At 42.3% G+C, this 20,598-nt stretch overlaps 1 protein-coding gene across 1 annotated transcript in view; it reads right to left on the bottom strand.

The window, feature by feature from the left end:
* Positions 1-10,180: 10,180 nt before the first annotated feature.
* The window catches only part of MBOAT1 (membrane bound O-acyltransferase domain containing 1), an 84,718-nt gene continuing 74,300 nt past the window's right edge, over positions 10,181-20,598 (bottom strand). Inside the window, exons 11-13 of the mRNA XM_063450502.1 lie at positions 16,996-17,128; positions 15,376-15,527; positions 10,181-10,713 (exon numbers count right to left, since the gene is read on the bottom strand). Of these exons, the coding sequence (XP_063306572.1) occupies positions 10,578-10,713; positions 15,376-15,527; positions 16,996-17,128 (421 nt within the window). The 3' untranslated portion in view covers positions 10,181-10,577. The remainder of the gene's footprint in view (positions 10,714-15,375; positions 15,528-16,995; positions 17,129-20,598) is intronic.

Below are 20,598 nucleotides of genomic sequence, written 5' to 3'. Positions count from 1 at the left end.
TCACTCTCCGTTGCTGGATGAGATCAAGAAGTTACAACATCTGGCACCCGGACCTATTCCGGGGGACCGTTACTTCGTTCCTCCTAAACTCCAACTGGAACTTATGCAGTGTTTTCATAACAGTAAATTTGCCGGACATCCTGGCATACGCAAGTCATGTTCTTTGATTTCTAAAGATTTCTGGTGGCCTTCATTACGTAAGGATCTTAAGGAATTCGTCGGGGCATGTGATGTCTGTATGAGGACTAAACAACCTCATACGCTTCCATGTGGGCTTTTGCACCCCCTAGAAATTCCTGTGAAACCATGGTCTTGTCTGGCTATGGACTTCATCGTTGATTTACCGGTTTCTAAAAAACATACGGTTATCCTCACAGTTATTGACAGGTTTACCAAAATGGCTCATTTTGTACCTCTGCTCAAATTGCCCTCTTCTCCCGAATTGGCTGAAATTTTCGCGAGGGAGATTTTTCGTTTACATGGGATTCCTTCTGAAATCGTTTCTGATAGAGGTTCCCAATTTGTTTCCCGGTTTTGGAGATCCTTCTGTTCCCAGCTTGGTATCAAATTAAATTTTTCCTCTGCCTATCATCCCCAGTCCAATGGGGCTGCCGAACGCACCAACCAAAAGGTTGAACAGTTCTTGCGCTGTTTTGTTTCTGAACACCAGGACGATTGGGTCGGTCTGATTCCTTGGGCGGAGTTTGCGCACAACAACAGTGTTTGCGATTCTACTCGTTCTAGCCCCTTTTTCATGAATTATGGCTTTCATCCTTCCGTTCTTCCGTCGGCCTCCCCCTCCCAGGGGATACCGTCGGTTGATATTCATGTTGCCAATCTGAGGAAGTTGTGGGATCAGACTCGACAAATCCTTATTCATAATTCCATGGTGTCCAAACGACACGCTGACAAACGCAGAAGGGTGGCTCCTGTATTCTCTCCGGGTGATAGGGTATGGTTGAGTACCAGAAACATCCGCTTGAAAGTTCCTTCCATGAAATTTGCTCCTCGTTACATAGGCCCTTACATGGTTCTGTCTCGGATAAATCCTGTTGCATATCGTCTGGCTCTTCCGCCTGCTTTACGCATCCCGAACTCCTTTCATGTTTCTTTATTGAAGCCTTTGGTATGTAACAGGTTTTCCTCCACTGTGCCTTCCCCTCGTTCTGTCCAGGTTGAGGGTCAGGAGGAGTATGAGATCAATTCCATCCTCGATTCTCGGATTTCTCGGGGGAAGGTGCAATATCTTGTTGACTGGAAAGGATATGGTCCTGAGGAGAGGTCTTGGGTGGTCCAGGAGGATGTGCATGCTCCTCGCCTTCTCAGGGCTTTTCATGCTCGCTTTCCGTCTCGCCCCGGTTCCTTCCGCCCGGTGGGCGTTTCTGAGGGGGGGGTACTGTCAGGGTACCTGAAGTCTCTACCTCGGAGGAGGTTAGACTTTCCGACGGCCGTTCTCTCAGCGGGGCTGATTCATCCAATCCTCACAGCTCTCATAGTCTTTCCCACGCCGGCCGCGAGAGTCCCGCTTCCTTTTATGACACGACGCTCAGGAGTCGACGTCATGACGGCAATCACATCCCGACCTGTCAATCTAGTTCGGAACCAGCAATCAGGGCTCGGCAAGGGCGGAGTCATCAATTAAAGAACCGGGGTATAAAAGAGGGATGTGTGTAATGGTTCATTGCCCTGTCGTGGTTCTAGCTTGTCTGGTTCCTCAGTGCTCTTATGTTTATTGTTCTATTTGGTTTTGACTCGGCTTGTACTATCGTTCCTGTTTACCTCTCGTGTCCTTTGACCTCGGCTTGTCTCTCGCTTACCTGTTCTCTCGTTCCCTCGACCCCGGCTTGTCTCTGACTATTCTCTGCTCTCTCCTTACGTTAGTCCGGCCATTCTAAGGTCCGGTATACGTACATCTCTCCTGTTCGTACTCTGCGTGTTGGATCCCTGTCCCGATCCTGACAATAACCGAACAATGCTCAGATCCCATATATATAGTTCAATGGCCATGGAGTTAAAGTCTTGTACATTGTGCGTTCGACTAAATGAATGAGCTCCATGGGTCTACTATCTGGTACAGTTCCGTTCGTGCATTGTCAATTTACCGAACGGCACGGCGTTTGTATTAATTTGGAACAGAGTGATGGATGATCGTTGATTTCAGCGGTGTTCGTGGGAAGCAGTGTCCAAAATCAGTTCTATGAGTTTTTCAACAAACACCGCTGGTTGTTCGACTGTCCAAGATGGCCGCCGCCACGTGTTCGTTCATACGAACAACGACCACCCAGCCGACCGTTCGGGAGTTGGAAGTGTCTGCGGTTAACCACAATGTTAGTGAGGGCAGAAAGGTTAACGAGCAGCACACTTCTGTATACATGCAGTCAGTCAATTCATACTGCTGGGTGGCCTGCCATTTGGTAGTTTGTTCATATTTGGGTGAATGCAAACAGAAAACATACGAACAACCGTCAATAATCGAACAAACAGACAAATCAGGTTTTAAATAATAATCCAAAGGTAGAGAGGTCTGCCACACTGTGTATAATGATATTATCATTGTGGTTGTAAACACAGTTTGCAGAGATGCTGAACTTTTTTAGAGTTTAAAGTTTATTTTCGTTTCAGCTTGGATGTTTGCGCATGTGCGCGGCAAGCCGTCCTTGCGTCATGGCATTACGTCCGGCGGAACTCGCACATGTGCAAGCATCAATGAAGACGCGAGGATTGGCGGGTTTCACCACTTAGTGACCAGAACATTTTAACATTTTCTTACCGTTAAGGACCAGGGCTCTTTTTACATTTCTGCTGTGTTTGTGTTTAGCTGTAATTTTCCTTTTCCTCATTTACTGTACCCACACATATTATATAACTTTTTTCTTGCCATAAAATGGTCTGTCTAAAGATACCATTATTTCCATCATACCATATCATTTACTATTAAAAAAAATTATAAAATATGATGAAATAATTTTAAAAAACACACTTTTTCTAACCTTGACCCCCAATATCTGTTACACATCTACAACCGCCAAAAAACACCCATGCTAAATAGTTTCTAAATTTTGTCCTGGGTTTAGAAATGCCCAATGTTAACATGCTCTTAGCTTTTTTTTTTTTTTTTGGAATGTTATAGGCACTTTTCTATTTCCAAACCATTTTTTTGTTTTTTCAAAATTAACACAAGTTACATTGTAACAATATCTGTCAGGAATCCCTGAATAACCCTTCACATGTATATATTTCCATGCACTAATTCTGCCACCAGTCTTTGTCAGTAACACATAACAGGAACTGAGAATCCATGCCTAAAGTATAATGTGAAAGAAAAATAAAAAAATGACTACCCAAACGTTTGACAAAGAACACAACAATATGTGTTCAGCAACATCTCCTGAGTACAGTGATACCACTCATGTATAGGTATATCGGGTTCTCTGGGGGATAAAACACCTTATTTGGAGGGTGCGCATTCCAGTTTTCCAACTAGGAATTTTCACAGCTGGTCATCATGCACCCATGTCCTATTTGGGACATTTTTGATGCCGGCCAATGTAATGTACCCCCATCAAACCATATATTTTTAAAAAGTAGACACCCTAGGGTATTTCAAATGGTGGTATTTTAACACTTTCCATGCACTAATTCTACCACCAGTCTTTGTCATATTTTTGGGTAGTCCTTTTTTTGTGTTATTTTTCTCTTACATTGTATTTTAGGCATGGATTCTCAGTTCCTTTTATGCGTTACTGACAAAGAACACCCCAATATGTGTTCAGTAACATCTCCCAAGTACAACAGTGCCCCCAATGCACAGGTTTCATGGGTTTTTGCAAACTTACAGGGGTAAAATGTAGGGCTTTTCCATGTTTGCACATTGAAATTTGCCAGATTGGCTTGCTGTGCCTATGTTGCCTTTGACACGGTTTAGCAGCCCAGGAATGAAAATTAACCCCATCATGGCATACCATTTGTAAATGTAGACAAAATCGGGTATGTCCAGTCGTTTGTAGTAGCCACTTAGCCACAAACGCGGGCCAGAGTTAGCATTCATATTTGTTTTTTTGCATTTTATTTTTACACAAAAACTGCACTTTTACTGGTGATTTCGTTGTTGTGGTAAGTTTTACTGTTTTAACCCCTTAAGGACCCATGACATGTGTGACATGTCATGATTCCCTTTTATTCCAGAAGTTTGGTCCTTAAGGGGTTAAACATTCATATTTATATTCAGCGAAGTCTCCTGAGTAGAACAATATGTACAGGTTTTATGGTGTTTTGGAAAGTATAGTGCTTGCCAGATTCAGTTTGCCAGATTGGTTTGCTGGGTCTCTGTTGCTTTTTCAGACCATATGGTAGCCCAGGAATGTAAAATAACCCCATCTTGGCATACCATTTTCAAATGTAGACAACCCAAGGTATTAAAAATGGGGTATGTCCAGTCTTTTGTAGTAGCCACTTAGTCACAAACACTGGCCAAAGTTAGCATTTATATTTGGTTTTTTTTTTCAATTTATATTATATATAGTATGTATGTATGTATGTATGTATGTGTGTGTATATATATATATATATATATATATATATATATATATATATATATATATATATATATAAAATACACACACACACAGATATACATATAATATGTGTTTGTGTGTTGTCGTCCCCGTCCCCCCGGCATGGCGGGTGGGGGCCCTAAATGAGAATGTGGGGGGGACCTCTTGTCCCCACCCAGCACCCACCCCTGAATGGCTGGTGGCGACCCTAAATAGATGGGAGACCTATTGTCCTCCCCCTCAGCTCCCCCCCCCACTTAGCGGCGGGTGGGGGCCCTAAATAACAATGAGGGGGGACCGATTGTCCTCCCCTCCAATCCCCACCCCTGAGCGGCGAGTGGGGGCCCTAAATAACAATGACGCGGGACCTATTGTCCTCCCCCCGGCTCCCACACCTGAGCGGCAGGTGGAGGCCCTAAATGAAGTTGTTACTTTTTTTTTACTACATTACACATAATTTAAAGTATAAAAGAGAAAGTAAATCTAAGTAAAGTCACCACCCTTTGGTATTAGTCAGCTGAAAGAAGAACTCCCCCTCCCCCGTCCCCCCGCCCTCCTTGGGATAAAGTGGTGTAGTCATTTTTTACAGGCATACAATAATTAAAACACAAATTGGGCTGGCCCACTCTATGTATTGTACCATTATATTTTTTTCTCTTAAATTGCTATACTTATGTTTGACTGTCCATGTTATTTAGAATCAGTCTATGACATGAAACCAGTGTGGATACGTGAATATAATGCTCTAATATCATTTCCACCCTATTCAAACCACGTTGCAGAAAGAGGTTCTTAACATGGGCTCAACACAGCTTAATTTGGTAACCCTTTGAGTGACAGTGGCATGCAAAAGACATTGTTCTGGCACTCCAAGGGTTAAAATATAATCTCTGCTCTCTAGTTAAACCTGAATGCTTAGCAGTTTGTGAGAAAAATAACCATTATGTTATAATCAATAAGTAAAGTATAGTCTGTAAATTTGGGTTGACATGTTTCAGCACCTCTCCCCCAATCAACCATGGATTAGTGTCAAGGCTGAGATATTGAATTCCATTGTTGACAGGAATACAACCATGAAATTGCGATCCTCTTCCCATTATTACAGGGAGTGGTTACAATGAATGAAGAGGAGCTCAAAAGATGGCAATCCGAAGGAGCAATATTATAATTGTACAATCTTTTACACTGTAAAAAAACTGTGTAAATGCCGATATAGCGCAAACATGACTTTAAAATTGTATTTATGAAAAAAAACTTGCAGCAACATCAAGAAATGTATCCAAATAATATCATCAAATTCCATTTTCCCTGTAAGCTAAACAGTTTTGTTTGTCATCATAAGGTGCCCAAGGGACTATAGCCTTGCAAAGTGATTCCTTTGGGTTGTTAATTTCAAAGCGCCTCTTGCCTTTGTTTTGTTTTTAAATATAATCTTGAGTTTCCAAAACACTGTCTGAGTCAGACATAAGCTAAATTGCAATGTGCTTTATAAATGAGGAAGGAGAAAATTAGACTATTTTAGGGAAAAATATTTGCTGAATTCACATACTAAATATGAATAAATCAGTCCGTGGTCACTTGAACTTGAATCATTTGAAATTTGTGTTTACTAGCTTGAATGTTGCTCCTGTGCTACTGACCGTTAACGTCCATTTTTATCTTTATTTTGATCAGTCTCATTTACTAAACCATTTAGAAGCTGCATGCATTCTCTGTGCTTCATGCGGTAACCTGCATAAAATTTATGGCTCTCCCTGCAACATTTAACATAGGACTTTCAACTCTACTGTATAGCATATATTCAAAGAAGAAGCAGAGTTTATAATAGCACAAAGAACTATGGCAACAATCTAGATTCCTCAATGTTATGTTTTACGGTTATTTAATAAAAAACTGTCTGAGTATTACAATCTAGTACCTAAATTGTAATGTTTAGCCCATTTGCCTAGTAGAGCACAAGAGGTCTTGAAGTAATAGATTGCATAGTCCCGGTATGAATGGTGAATTGTCCACCAATGATATGCCACATACCTGTCACGCCCCCCCACTGGCACACTTCCCAAGATTTGGACAACAGAGTTTAGGATTTTTATTTCTGAAGACTGCCTATAGATTACTAAAATCCTTCAGAGAGATTGTCAGCAGCAACAAGGTTCAACGTTTTCTGTTGCATTAGTAGTAAAAAAAAATAAATCTATACCCTTTTGGCTTTTATGGCTGGATTCAAAATCCAAACTCTAAAAGGCTGTAATATTAATATATATATATATTTTTTTTTTTTTTTTTTTTTTTAAAGAATTAAAAAAAAAAGCTATTTTATTTATTTTTGTAGATGATGGTAAGACATGCTTTATGAACAAATGAGATATCTGCTACAAAAAAATTGCAAAACAATGTTTCTCACAATGCAGTTTTACCTTTAATCTTAAAAACACAATGACCAGCTGTAGTTATTGCCTGGTCAACAAAGGTGATCAATATACCTGTGTGGTGCTTGTTAGAACAGGTGCTGGGTTGATTTCAGCTATGTCTGTTATATATAAAAGAGAGACAATTTAAGAGTTTGTGATGGGTGAAATCAGGGGCGGACTGACACCTCACAGGGCCCTCGGGCAGTGGGTGATCAAGGGCCCGCCCTCCTGGTCCTGGTACAAGGTTTTCTGGTTCCCTGCTATTCTTCTACCCCTTCTCTCTGGTGCTTTTACACATATATTATGTGTAGGCTGCCCAGCACACAGAATGGATGTGTGAGAGCCACACATCCCTGACTCCCACATCCCTGAGTGCCCCCCAAAATGGCCAGATTTACTTTTAAGGGGTTAATCCAACCAAAACCAGTGTTTTAATAAACACTGTTTTAGATGGAGTAACCCTTGCTGGCGTGCCTCCCCAGCAATTAAAATAAAGCAAATTTAATTACACACTTCCACTAATTTTGCTTTGGACATCACAAGCAGCATCCCCCACATGTACAACCTTACAACTAGCCACATGTGTTTGGAGTCTACTTGTGGGGTTGCGTGTGTGGGGATGTGGTTAGTGATGTGTTCCTGTATGTCAAAGTGTTGTGTTAGATTAATCCTCTCTCTTGTTTTACCTATTGTACAGCGCTGCAGAATATGTTGGCGCTTTATAAGAGATTGTAAAAGTTGTGTGTGTGAAGGCTGTGTGCAGTATTGCAATGGTGGGTATGCTGTTTGTGATGTGTATGTGAAGGGAGGCTGCATGTCATTTTGTATGTGTGGGGATGCTGCTTGTGGTGTGTCTATACAGTAAGGCTCCTTGTGGGTTTTTGCGTGTGTGAATGGGGCTATTTGCAGTGCATTATGTGAGTAGAGAGGGCTGGCTGTGTTGCAGTGTGTGTGGGATAGAATCTGTAGTAGGCATCTGTTGGTTACTGGGGCTGTAATGTGTGTGCGTGTTTGGATAATAGAGGTTCTACTGTGTATAAGTTGGATAGTGGCTGTAGTGTGTGTGTAGGGGGATAAATGCTGAAATAGGTGCAGGGAGGCACAGGGGCTGTGGTGGGCACTGTGAGGCGCGGGGACTGAGGTGGGCGCAGGGAGGCACAGGGACTGAAGTGGGGGTGGGGCTGGACAGAGTATGAGGTGGGACATAGATGTTGTGGTGAGCTCAGGAAGGGACATAGGGGCTGTGGTGGGTACTGAAAGGGATAGGAGCTATGGTAGTTGGAGGTGGCATAAGGGATGTGGTGGGAGCATAGGGGCTTGGGTGGAAACATGGATAGGTAGATCCTGGGGTGAGTGGCGGAGGAATGGTGGCTGAGGTGAGTGCAGGGGGGGTGAGGTGGGTGCAGGAGCAGCTGTGGTGGATGCAGACGGGGCTGAGGTGGGTGCAGGGGAAGCTGTGGTTGGTGTAGGGACACAGGAGGCTAAGGTGGGTAAAGGGAGAGCTGAGGTGGGTGCAGGGGGAGATGTGGTGTGTGCAGAAGGAGCTGTGGTGGGTGCGGATAGACAAGGAGCTGTTGTGGGCACAGGATGGGACATAGAGGCTGTAGTGGGCACAGGGAGGGACATAGTGGCTGTGGTGGGTACTGGAAGGCATAGGAGCTATGGTAGGTGGAGGTGGCATAGGGGCTGTGGTTGGTGCATAGGGGATTAGGTGGGTACAGGGATAGGTAGATCCTGGGGTAAGTGCAAGGAGGAATGGTGGCTGAGGTAGGTGCACGGGAACTGAGGCAAGTGCAGGGGGAGCTGTGGTTAGTACAGGGGGGCTGAGGTGGGTGCAGGTGGAGCTGTGGTTAGTACAGGGGGGCCGAGGTGGGTACAGGGAGAAAAGGGGGCTGAGGTGGGTGCAAGGGGAGATGTGGTGTGTGGAGGAGGAGCTTAGGTGGGTATTGGGGGCTGAGGTGGGTACAGGGGGGCTGAGGTGGGAGCAGAGGTGGGTACTGGGGGCTGAGGTGGGAGCAGAAGTAGGTACTGGGGGCTAAGGTGGGTAAAGGAGGTTGAGGTGGGTAATGAGGGGTAGAGGTGGGAGCAGAGATGGGTACTGGGGGCTGAGGTGGGTACAGGGGGGCTGAGGTGGGAGCAGAGGAGGGTACTGGGGGCTGAGGTGGGAGCAGAAGTGGGTACTGGGGGCTGAGGTGGGTAAAGGAGGTTGGGGTGGGTAATGAGGGGTAGAGGTGGGAGCAGAGATGGGTACTGGGGCTGAGGTGGGTACAGGGGGCTGAGCTAGGAGCAGGTGGGTACAGGGGGCAGAGGTGGGTACAGGGGGGCTGAGGTGGGTACAGGGGGGCTGAGGTGGGTACAGGGGGAGCAGAGGTGGGTACAGGGGGCTGAGGTGGGTACAGGGGGCTAAGGTGGGTACTGGGGGGGCTAAGGTGGGTACTGGGGGGGCTAAGGTGGGTACTGGGGGGGCTGATTTGGGTACTGGGGGGCTGATTTGGGTACTGGGGGGGCTGATTTGGGTACAGGGGGGGCTGAGTTGGGTACTGGGAGGGGCTGATTTGGGTACTGGGAGGGGCTGATTTGGGTACGGGGGGGGGCTGATTTGGGTACAGGGAGGGCTGATTTGGGTACAGGGAGGGCTGATTTGGGTACAGGGAGGGCTGATTTGGGTACAGGGGGGCTGATGTGGGTACTGGGGGGGGCTGATATGGGTACTGGGGGGGCCTGATATGGGTACTGGGGGGGGGCCTGATATGGGTACTGGGGGGGCCTGATATGGGTACTGGGGGGGGGGCTGATGTGGGTACAGGGAGACAGGGGGGTGAATTACAATTATAAGAAGCTTACCTGTGCTGTATGCCAGGCTGCTCCAGCTCCTTATCGTCCAGTGCTCTTCAGGCAGGGCAGGAAGTGATGTCACTTCCTGGCCCCGCCTCTTCCTCCTCACACACAGCACCGCACGGCTGGAGACCTGGCAGCAAGAAGTGAATACTCACTGCCAGGTCTCCCTGAGAGAGGGGAAACGGGTGAGGGGGTTAACAGAGTGATATGCTGCAGGGGTCCTGCAGCATATCACTAGAATAACGGAGAAATCATGTTTCTGGCTGAGGAGATCTCTGATCTCCCCAGCCAGAGCATGGCTGTGCTGCCGGGCCCCTGACTGCCTCGGGCCCTCGGTCCATGACCGATCTGCCCGACCTGTCAGTCCGCCCCTGGGTGAAATTAATTAAATCTAGTTATTGTGTTTATTGTAGGGAAATAACGGTCAATAAACTGGATATCCTGTAAAACCAGGAACATGTGATTTGAGAGTGGCTGTAACTGCACCATGGTATTGCACATTGGCAAAGAATTTAGATATTTTAAAAAAAACAAAAAAACATAAAACATGAAAATGTTGGTGTGTTAAAAAGATTATGTAAAAAAAATAATAATAATAATCCTTTATATACAAAAAGAATCTTTTATCTACAATATATAGCGGCATGATTTTCTTTTCTTTCTCTTCTTTCTTTGGCAAACAACATCTAGAAACCATTTAGAGAAGTAACAATTCTGCGAGGATTGATCCTTCAGAAGCTTCACTGGTCCACATCTGCCCTTGTTCCAGTCTGTATTAGTCCTCTTTCACATGGTTTGCTGAATGCGGGGACGTTTGTTTGCTCGGTTGCTTTTGACTCCGTTTTGATGGTTTGACTGGCAGGAGAACGAGTACAAGGAAAATTCCAATATGGAAATAAAAATATACCGACCTAGAACAAACAATAAAAAAAAAAAAAATCAATGTTACATATCTTAAGCCACCGAGCACAACTGTCATATCAATGCAGCGATTTAGACAGTAAAGAACAGAAAGCAAATTAACTGGGGATGTGAAGTTAAGGGCCACTGGCTACCTGCTGCATAACAACATGTAACTAGAATGAGATCCTGTGTGCCTTGGTAGATGTGTTCTAAACGTATTAGTTTAGGTTGTTTGTTTTGTTAACAATGTTGAAGTATTATTTTAATATCTCATAACAAAGTGTTCTTAATCCAGACACCACCACAACCTTCATGCATTTTATAGCTGTTTGCCTAATTATTAGTTGTTGTTTTTGCATAATATATTTTATATAGCTATGTTACATATAGTTAAATAGGTACATAGGCTGGAAAAAAAAAACTTGTGCCCATCAGGTTTATCCTCTCTCATATCTGTGTTTGCTATTTATCCAAAAACACAACAAATAGAAAATTCCTCCTCGACCTTAGAATGGTAGTCCCTGAATATTATGTTTTTGTAATTCATCCAGTTACTGTTTAAACATCTGTGCAGACTCTGATAAAACCACCTCTTCGGGCACATAATTCCACATCCTTATTATTCATATTGTAAAGAAACCTTAGTTGCAGTTTTGCATAACAAATATTATATAGCTTTTACAAAAAAATTCACTTTTTGCCGTATTTGGCTTGTTTAAGGGACACTATAATCACCTGAACAACTTCAGCTTAACCCCTTAAGGACCAAGCTTCTGGAATAAAAGGGAATCATGACATGTCACACATGTCGTGTCCTTAAGGGGTTAATGAGGTTGTTCAGGTGAGAACTATAGCTCCATGCAACCTCTCATGTAAACACTGTATTTTCTGAGAAAATACGGTGTTTACATTGAAAGCTAGGAATACTTCCAGTTGCAGTCACTCAGAGTGAACCAGAGGGACTTCGGAGTTGATGGAGTCATAATATGCCTCCATCCACTCAGATCTGCTGTCAGCAGAGCACAGATCAGCACTGTGCACAGCATCCTGTGATTCAGTGTCTCTTCCCTCTGCATGCAGACACTGAACTTTACTCATAGAGATTCATTGATTCAATTCATCTCTATGAGGAGATGCTGATTGGCCAGGGCTGTGTTTGAATCATGCTGGCTCTGCCCCTGATCTGCCTCTTTGTCAGTCTCAGCCAATCCTATGGGGAAGCACTGTGATTGGATCAGGCTACCACGTGTCAGCAGACTGCTTGTTTTTCTGAGTCTAACAGCATGCAGATTTGCAGCTTCAGGCTTGAATACAGTAAGATTTTTACTATATTTATGGAGGCATGAGGGACCCAGGGGGGCTAGATGGTTGTGTTAACACTATAGGATCAGAAATACATGTTTGTGTTCCTGTCACGTATTCATCTGCTTATAAAAATGTGGTTAATGACATTTACTGTCCACACAGGAAAAGTTGTGCCGAGCAGCAACCTAATCCACAGAAGGGTTAATGCTGAGCAGCAATTATGCAAATGAAACCTGGTAACTGAATTTGGGGTCAAAGGCCGGTTACAGCCTATCAGATCTAGAGGAGGGGTATTTAGGCCCAGTTCTCATCCTGCTCAGTGCCCTGTCGTGGTTTCCCTTGTGGTTGTTCGAGAGCGCGTTCCTGTTTAGTTTTCTACCTGTTTTTTTACTTTGGCTTTGTTTATTGACTTCTCTATATTCTGGTATCCTGACTCCTGGCTTTCCTCATCGCTGTGTCCCTTTCTGTGTTCCCTGACCTCGGCTAGTATTTTTGACTATTCTTTGTACGTTAAATCCGGCCATTCTAAGGACCGGTAATACGTTACTTATTTGTCATCCATGCTATACAGTTCTAAGTGCTGGATCAAACAGTAATCCTGACAGTTCCTGACCCTATAGTGATCCTTTAACTTTTCATCTGTTCCACAACATCCTTCTACAATACCTCATTTTTACTTGTTACAGTCCCTGTGTATGGAGTTGTGGAGATGTGTTTTGAAAGCGTTTTGTTCTGGATATTTAGACTTCACTTAAGATACCCTTAGAGGTCAGTTAAATAATGGGCCATATATTTGCTTTACTCATCACAATGAGTGTATTTACTCCATTTGTTACATTCCTTTCGTTTCATTGTACAATCTCACACAAATATGAGAATTTTTATTTGTACCTATATTGCAGTATTGGCACTATGGACATATTTCTTTATTTGTCCTATTTTAAAAAGATATACTTAAATCTACTATAGTTAAGCTTTAACTCTTTAGCACTGTTCCCTGTAAGGTGTGGATGTGTGCACACACCCATTTTACCTACAACGCACAAAACAAATGATGTGCACAGACAGGCCATTTGCCACGGATGAGTCAAGAGTAGGGTCTGTGCTCCCTTATGCATGTCACATTGCTCTGTGAATCTCGGGGGCGATCCTGTGAGATGTCAATATATCTCATGAGAGCGCGTCCGAGGATTACAGAGTCTGAAGGCGCACATAAGGGAGCAAAGCACAGATTCAGCAGCAGCCAGCCTAAGTCAGTGGAGCATGCATAGCCAAGGTAATGTAGGCAAAGTGAAAAAATGTTGGACAATGTGACATGTGTGGGCAATGTGGCATGGATGATCATGTGAGCATAATAAAATAGAGGCAATCTGGCAAGTTGGCAATGTGGCGTGGATGTGGGCATAATAAAATTGAGGTAATGTGGCATGGATGTGGGCATAATAAAATGTGGGCAATGTGGCATGGATGTGAGCATAATAAGGCTGAAGGCAATGTGACATGTAGGCATTATGCAATGAAGGCAAAGTAAAATAAATGTAGGTATTGTGGCATAGGGGCACAATAAAATGGATGCAAAATGAAATATGTGTAGGCAATATGACAGATGGGCATAATAATATAGGCTGCACTCATGTTTGTATTACGGTATATTAAAATATGCCAATGCATAGTGGCGTACACACAATCCATGGGGCCCCAGTGCGAAACTGATCCGTGGGGCCGCTGCCCCCATCCCTCCCTCTTCCCCCCTTTCCCTCGACAGACACACACACACGCATACATACATACATACACACACAGACACATACACACATACAGACCGACACATAAATACAAACAGACATGCACACATACATACAGACACACACACACACACATACAGACACACAAAGACACATACACACATACAAAGACACACACACACAAAGACACATACAGACACACACACACACACACAAAGACACACATACACAATACAGACACACACAAGACATACATACAAAGACACATACATCAGACACATACAAAGACACATACACACATACATACAAAGACACATAACACACATACATACATACATACATACATACATACAGACACACAGACACACAGACTCACACAAAGACACACATACACAAGACATACATACAAACAAACAAAATATTTTAGTCACCCTCCTGTTTCCTACCTTTTAGGTGCAGGAGGGTGACTTTCCCTGGGGTCCAGTGGTGGCTCAGGTTGATGGGAGTCAGAGTTCCCACTCTGTCTCCCTCCTCCTTCCTCCTTCCTCCCGCGCGGTCTGTGTGTTAGCTGGGACGAGTGACGTGCGCCCAGCACTGCCTGGGCCCCTTGACAATCCATACCCATCGGGTGTCCCTGACAGCATGGGCCACCTAATGGACCCCTTGGACGGCGGCCCCGGTGGTTTGTCGCGCTGGCCGCAATGGTGATGGCGGGTACCCGGTCGCAGGGGTCCGCAGGGCGGCCGGGCCCCCTGAAGTGACGGGCCCAGTCGCAGCTGCGACCCCTGCGATCGCGGTATGTACGCCGCTGCCAATGCAGTATTATTAGATAGACTGTGACAAAATTATCTTGAAACAATTTCAGGTTTACATTTGCACAAGCTTTCAGAGCGCACATACTTTTGTAACAAAATATTTCAGCACACAACAATTTCTAAAAATTAGAGGAAACATTGCTTTTTAGATGTTTACATGGTTTTAAAAACATTGGTTAGTTTCTTTCATAATGTAGATGTTTACCAACCAATTTATTAATATACAGAGAATATAAAGTCTGTCCACTGAAGTCCCACATTTACTATTTACAACATACGTCTGGTAAAAATCACACCGAGTTGATGGGGTGTTGCCAGGTATATTGTGGCTTACTGTGAACTTTGTTATCCATGATTCTGGACTTTCTACTATTTATAATATTTTAATACATTTTCAAATAAATAATTCAGTTTTTTAAATAATTTTATAGGCATTCTTTTCTAGGGACCAAACCGACATGTAACACGGACTTGTCTCCTGTCTCCCTTCTGCCAGTGTCCCAAATAGTGTAAATTTTAACATTTTATTTTAACACCTATTTGGTATGTATAAACAAATCTTAATGGCATTTTGAGAATGAACAGCACATGCAAACCATTATTCTTACACTGTGACTTTCTATTAGTGTTGATAGTGCTGGATGAAAGAAAACAGAAACAGTACAGAAAACACTAAAAAAAAAAAAAAAACTTTAAATTGACCTCAATACAGTGAAAGTTCTTTTTTTATACACAATCTAATTTTAGGTTTTGAATCAGATTGCTATGTGCGATTAGCCTAAAATGGCAGATAATTAAAACTTACTTGTAGAATTTAACTGACGGTTCGATTGCCAGCAAAACAAAAGGGGTAACTGTATAGCAGACAGCTAGCTGTGTAGCCATCCACGTGACTATGTCATACAGACATTTACGAGACTTCGAAGAAACGAAGAAATGTCTAAAGTTGCTTCTGACCTTTAAAAAAAAAAAAAAAAGAAGAAGAAAGAAAGAAAAGAAAATCAACATTAAACACAAGTTAAATAAAACCAGTTCTAATTATGCCTGGTGCTGTTTATGAGCAAACTAACTGCTTGAGGATACTGCACACATATCCGCTTATCTTAAGAATGTTAATACAGATAAACCTTCTCAATATAATGAATATACACAATTTACTTCCAGAATATACACAACATTCTTCCAGAAACTAACTGCTTGACTATAAATGAGCAATTATTAGCTAGCAATACGCACAGGTAAAAAAGTGAGTGTGTGTATGTCGGTTAGTGTGTGTGTATGTCTGTTAGTGTGTGTTTGTTATTGTGTGTGTGTGTGTGTATGTCTGCTAGTGTGTGTCTGTTATTGTGTGTGTGTGTGTGTGTATGTCTGTTAGTGTGTGTGTGTGTATGTCTGTTAGTGTGTGTGTGTGTGTGTGTATGTCTGTTAGTGTGTGTGTGTATGTCTGTTAGTGTGTGTGTGTGTGTGTATGTCTGTTAGTGTGTGTGTGTGTGTGTATGTCTGTTAGTGTGTGTGTGTGTGTGTGTGTGTGTGTCTGTTAGTGTGTGTGTGTGTGTGTGTGTGTGTGTCTGTTAGTGTGTGTGTGTGTGTGTATGTCTGTGTATGTCTGTTATTGTGTCTGTGTCTGTTAGTGTGTGTGTGTGTGTATGTCTGTTAGTGTGTGTGTGTATGTCTGTTAGTGTGTGTGTATCTGCTAGTGAGTGTCTGTTAGTGTGTGTGTGTGTTTCTGTTAGCTAGTGTATGCGTATTTGTCATTGAGTGTGTGTGTGTGTTTCTGTTAGCTAGTGTATGCGTATTTGTCATTGAGTGTGTGTGTGTGTATTTAGAAGGCGGGGCGGGGGAAGGGTTGGGTGGGGGTGGCGCGGGCGGGCGTGAAGGGGGCGCCTGAGTTTTGTCCTGCCTATGGCAGCACAAAACCAGGATACACCACTGAATACGCAGTTAGACATTGGAAGCAATTAGTGTACACAAAATTCATGAAGATCTCATAAGTTGAAACCACCAACAAAAGGGCCCATATCATCACTAAAATAAACATATACATTTAGTTCCATACATGCTTTCGTTCAGATGCCACTCGGTTAGCTGTTAAAAATCAGCAAAATCTCTATACAGGTTTCCTATTTGGGCATCTTACAAACAGTTAAACTGCAACTAAATTCCCTTCATTCATTTTATCCAATTACCTCAATACCAACCAGGAAATTGTCCCCATAAGCCTATATCCCTCCAATGCTATCTTCATTATAATAATGCCATAACCCTAACTTCTCCCAAAACCAAACTTTTAACTTTTTTTTTTTTAACTCTCATCTATGCATGGAATTACAGATCTGGGTTAGTTTTGGTTACATAGTAAGTAATATGCTTAAAATCGGCAACACTTGTTTTTTTGGGAGATAGTAACACTCGAAAATTTACTTACCACTCGTGCAGCCAGCATCATTGGGATCCCTGTAAAAAATGTAAAATAATATCCTGGATACAGGCCATGCCACAGGGCAGACAACAAAAATGTCATACCACTTCGGTACCTTGGGACCCTGTCATAGCAAATCCTATAACAAGAGTATAGTAGAGGATATCAAAATACTGCAGGACATTAGATTTAGTTGATAACAATATTAGCAATTTTAATTCTTGCAAATACCTTTAATCATGCACGATAAAATATATTGTATTTCTGTGTATAAGACACCCCATATAGGGACCTCTTCCTCCTAGCCACAGCATTCAGAATTGGATTGGCGGGAGGGAGGCCAAGTATGTGTGTGGGCCGTGGCACACTGAAATGCAGCAGGCGCCATCTTAACTTAGGCCCCAAGCACAAGTGTTTTTTTAACCCCTGCAGTAACATTCCGTGTACAAGACGACCCATAATTTTAGAGTAAAACAATTTAGAAAAAATATTTAGTCTTATACATGGAAAAATACGGTATATATTAAAAAGGAAAAAAAAAAGTGATACAACATGTGTACATGTGAGAGTCTGAAAAAGTAAATCATATGATTATAAAAATGAATAAGTTGTAAAGGTGTGATATTTATTGAGATTTTATATTGAGATAGCGGTTTTAATTACCTTATTTTAATCAATTGAGTTTAGAAGTCTATTCACTAACATGGTAATGGGGATAAATTTATAAGAGAAAGGCAAATTTCAGAAATAGAAAACGTTTTCCAACTCATTTTTACTAGCTCAGCTATTTACTCCAACATTTGTAATCCCCTTGCCAATCTTCCATAACTCCAAGTTTAACCCCTTAAGGACCAAACTTCTGGAATAAAAGGGAATCATGCCATGTCACACATGTCATGTGTCCTTAAGGGGTTAAAGGGGCACTATATGGTCAGGAACACAAACATGTATTTCTGACCCTATAGGGTTAAAACCACCATCCAGCCTCCCTGGGCCCCTCATGCCTCCCTAAATATAGTAAATCTTACTTGTATTCAAGCCTAAAGCTGTTGGCTTTGTCACTGTTTCCTCTTGAACTGCCCACTGCCTGCTGACATCATCAGAACTGGTAGCCTGATCCAATTACAATGTTTCCCCATAGGATTGGCTGAGACTGACAAAGAGGCAGATAAGGGGCAGAGCCAGCATGATTCCAACACAGCCCTGGCCAATCAGCATCTCCTCATAGAGATGAATGAAATCAATGAAGTTCAGTGTCTGCATGCAGAGGGAGGATACACTGAATGTTTGGATGCATTTCAGGCAGCCATGACCCAGGAAGGATCTCTGACAGCCATCTGAGGAGTGGCCAGTGAAGTTATCACTAGGCTGTAATGTAAACACTGCGTTTTCTCTGAAAAGACCGTGTTTACAGCAAAAAGCCTGAAGGTAATGATTCTACTCACCAGAACAAATTCAATAAGCTGTAGTTGTTCTGGTGACTATAGTGTCCCTTTAATATCCAAGTTAAATGTATTCCCTTTGGTGCATGTTTTTATTACAGATCTGAAAAAGTCTGATCACTAATAGCCTTTCTGCATCTACATCTACAGCTTGTGAGTTACAAAGATCGTATATATTTCCACTGGTTTTCATATTTTCTGCTGTTTGTTCTGCTGTTACCATAGAAGAGTAATAGCATACATCATTTATTAATTGAAACCCTAAGCACTTTAGACATAAGACAAAAGTTGAAGAATGTATTTATTTATTTTTTCATTTTACTCTGGAAGTGTTCTGTTAAGATCTATTTTAGGTAAAACGTGATATATCAAAATGTACATTTTTTTTTTACTTTTGTTTTGTAAATAATGTTTATTTGGAAAGAGATGAAAGTTAATTAGTGGAAGGGTTTCTAAAACGGCCTGCTTGACATTCTGGAGTAATATTCTGTGATCATGCACTTTGCATCAACCCCAGTAACCTCTTCGCTTAGCTGTCTTTATATCACATACCTTCACTTATACTCCTATCCTCTACATGCTAACTGCTAAAGGTGTTAATGGAATTTAACAAGTATATAGCAACCACTATCTTATAATAGTTAGACACATGGTAACTGCTAACGGGGTTTCCCCTTTTGAATTGGCATTACACCTGTTCCTTTTGTAGAACACAAAATTTAAATAAAAACTACAATGAGAAAACAAGTCAAAAGACATACATCAGAAAAACAATACGTGTAGACTTCAGAGTACATGTTGTGAATAATGATTGTGCAGCAACTGCTGGAAATCCACTTCAAACATTTGATTATGCAACCGTTCAGGCCACTAACCCACTCCATTGTTATACTGGGCCAATGTGGAGTTTATTTATTCTGTTGTGAGAACCTGTATTTTAGCAGAAAAAATACACTGCTGAGCAGACGGAGGGCCTGAAACTAGTATGCTGGTTTATATAAAGGAAAGTACAAACTGTGAGAAAGTGGGAACATAGTAATACTGGTGGTGTGGCTACTAGCCGGGTATGACAGCTGTACTTTGGAAGAGATGGAGGAAATAAGGGAGAAATTGGGGAACAGGATAAAAAGTGTTTAAAAAAATGATTGGGATAGATGCAGTACCATGCCCTCACTGATATCCACAAACCTGCCAAGTGTCCCTATTTATAAGGGCAGATCCATATTTTGAGTTTAAACCCATCTGTCCCTCTTTTCAATACTAATGGACCTCTTTTCTAGGCGCTGCATACTGTTCAGTGTGTCTGAGTGTATAACAGAGCTCCACAGCAATAATACTCACACTAATGTGTGTTATTAGCTATAATAAATATGTTTAACATGGCCAAGATAGCCAGACGCATATTCCTGTAGCTCTCATTGACTTGCCATAAAATTGCTGTGGGAAATCCTGCAACAGAGACTTTATTCTACATGCAGGGCCGTCTTTAACGTGGGGCAAAAGGGGCAACTTCCCGGGGCCGCTGCCTCTTGAGCCCCGCTGCCCACAATAATATGCTAAATATTTGTTTTGCCTCCCGAGTTCCGGTCTGATCCTGAGCTGTCTCCTAAATCAGTCTGTTCTTTCGCTTTCCCGGAACTTTTCTGTTATATGTACATGGCGCTCATCCCTATGTCTTATCTGTACTCCTTTTACTCCCTGCCTACTACTGTTCTATGAGTATTTGCATGTAAGCAAACTTACAACACAGACAGTGCTGCACCAATCAGCAGTCATAGGCTGTCATCCCTAAGCATATCTTATACCCAGTGGTACCTATGTTTCGCTAATGCCAGTCTATACAACCTGATTTTCCTCATGCAATCTTTAATCCCTCTACTGACATGTTTTTCTTTATTTTGTTTACCATTATCCCCTTTGTTATCTTTCACAAGGTCAGGATACCCTTTTACCTAGTTTTATCATACCATAGCTTATACCTGACTTATTAGTCATCTTGTTTATATTATCTCTTTAAAAAAAAAAATGTGCAGCTTATCAATGCAAAGAAAAGTGTGTTTAACATTTATTTAATGTGTTACTTTTATATTTACTACTGCACAACAAAAATAAAAATAAAGAAAATATAGTAATAAATATGCTTAGAAGTCAGTCTGTGTAAATAAGA

Source organism: Pelobates fuscus, chromosome 4 (genome assembly GCF_036172605.1).
Source record: "Pelobates fuscus isolate aPelFus1 chromosome 4, aPelFus1.pri, whole genome shotgun sequence".
Lineage (NCBI taxonomy): Eukaryota > Metazoa > Chordata > Amphibia > Anura > Pelobatidae > Pelobates > Pelobates fuscus.
This window is presented reverse-complemented; position numbering and strand designations above follow the sequence as displayed.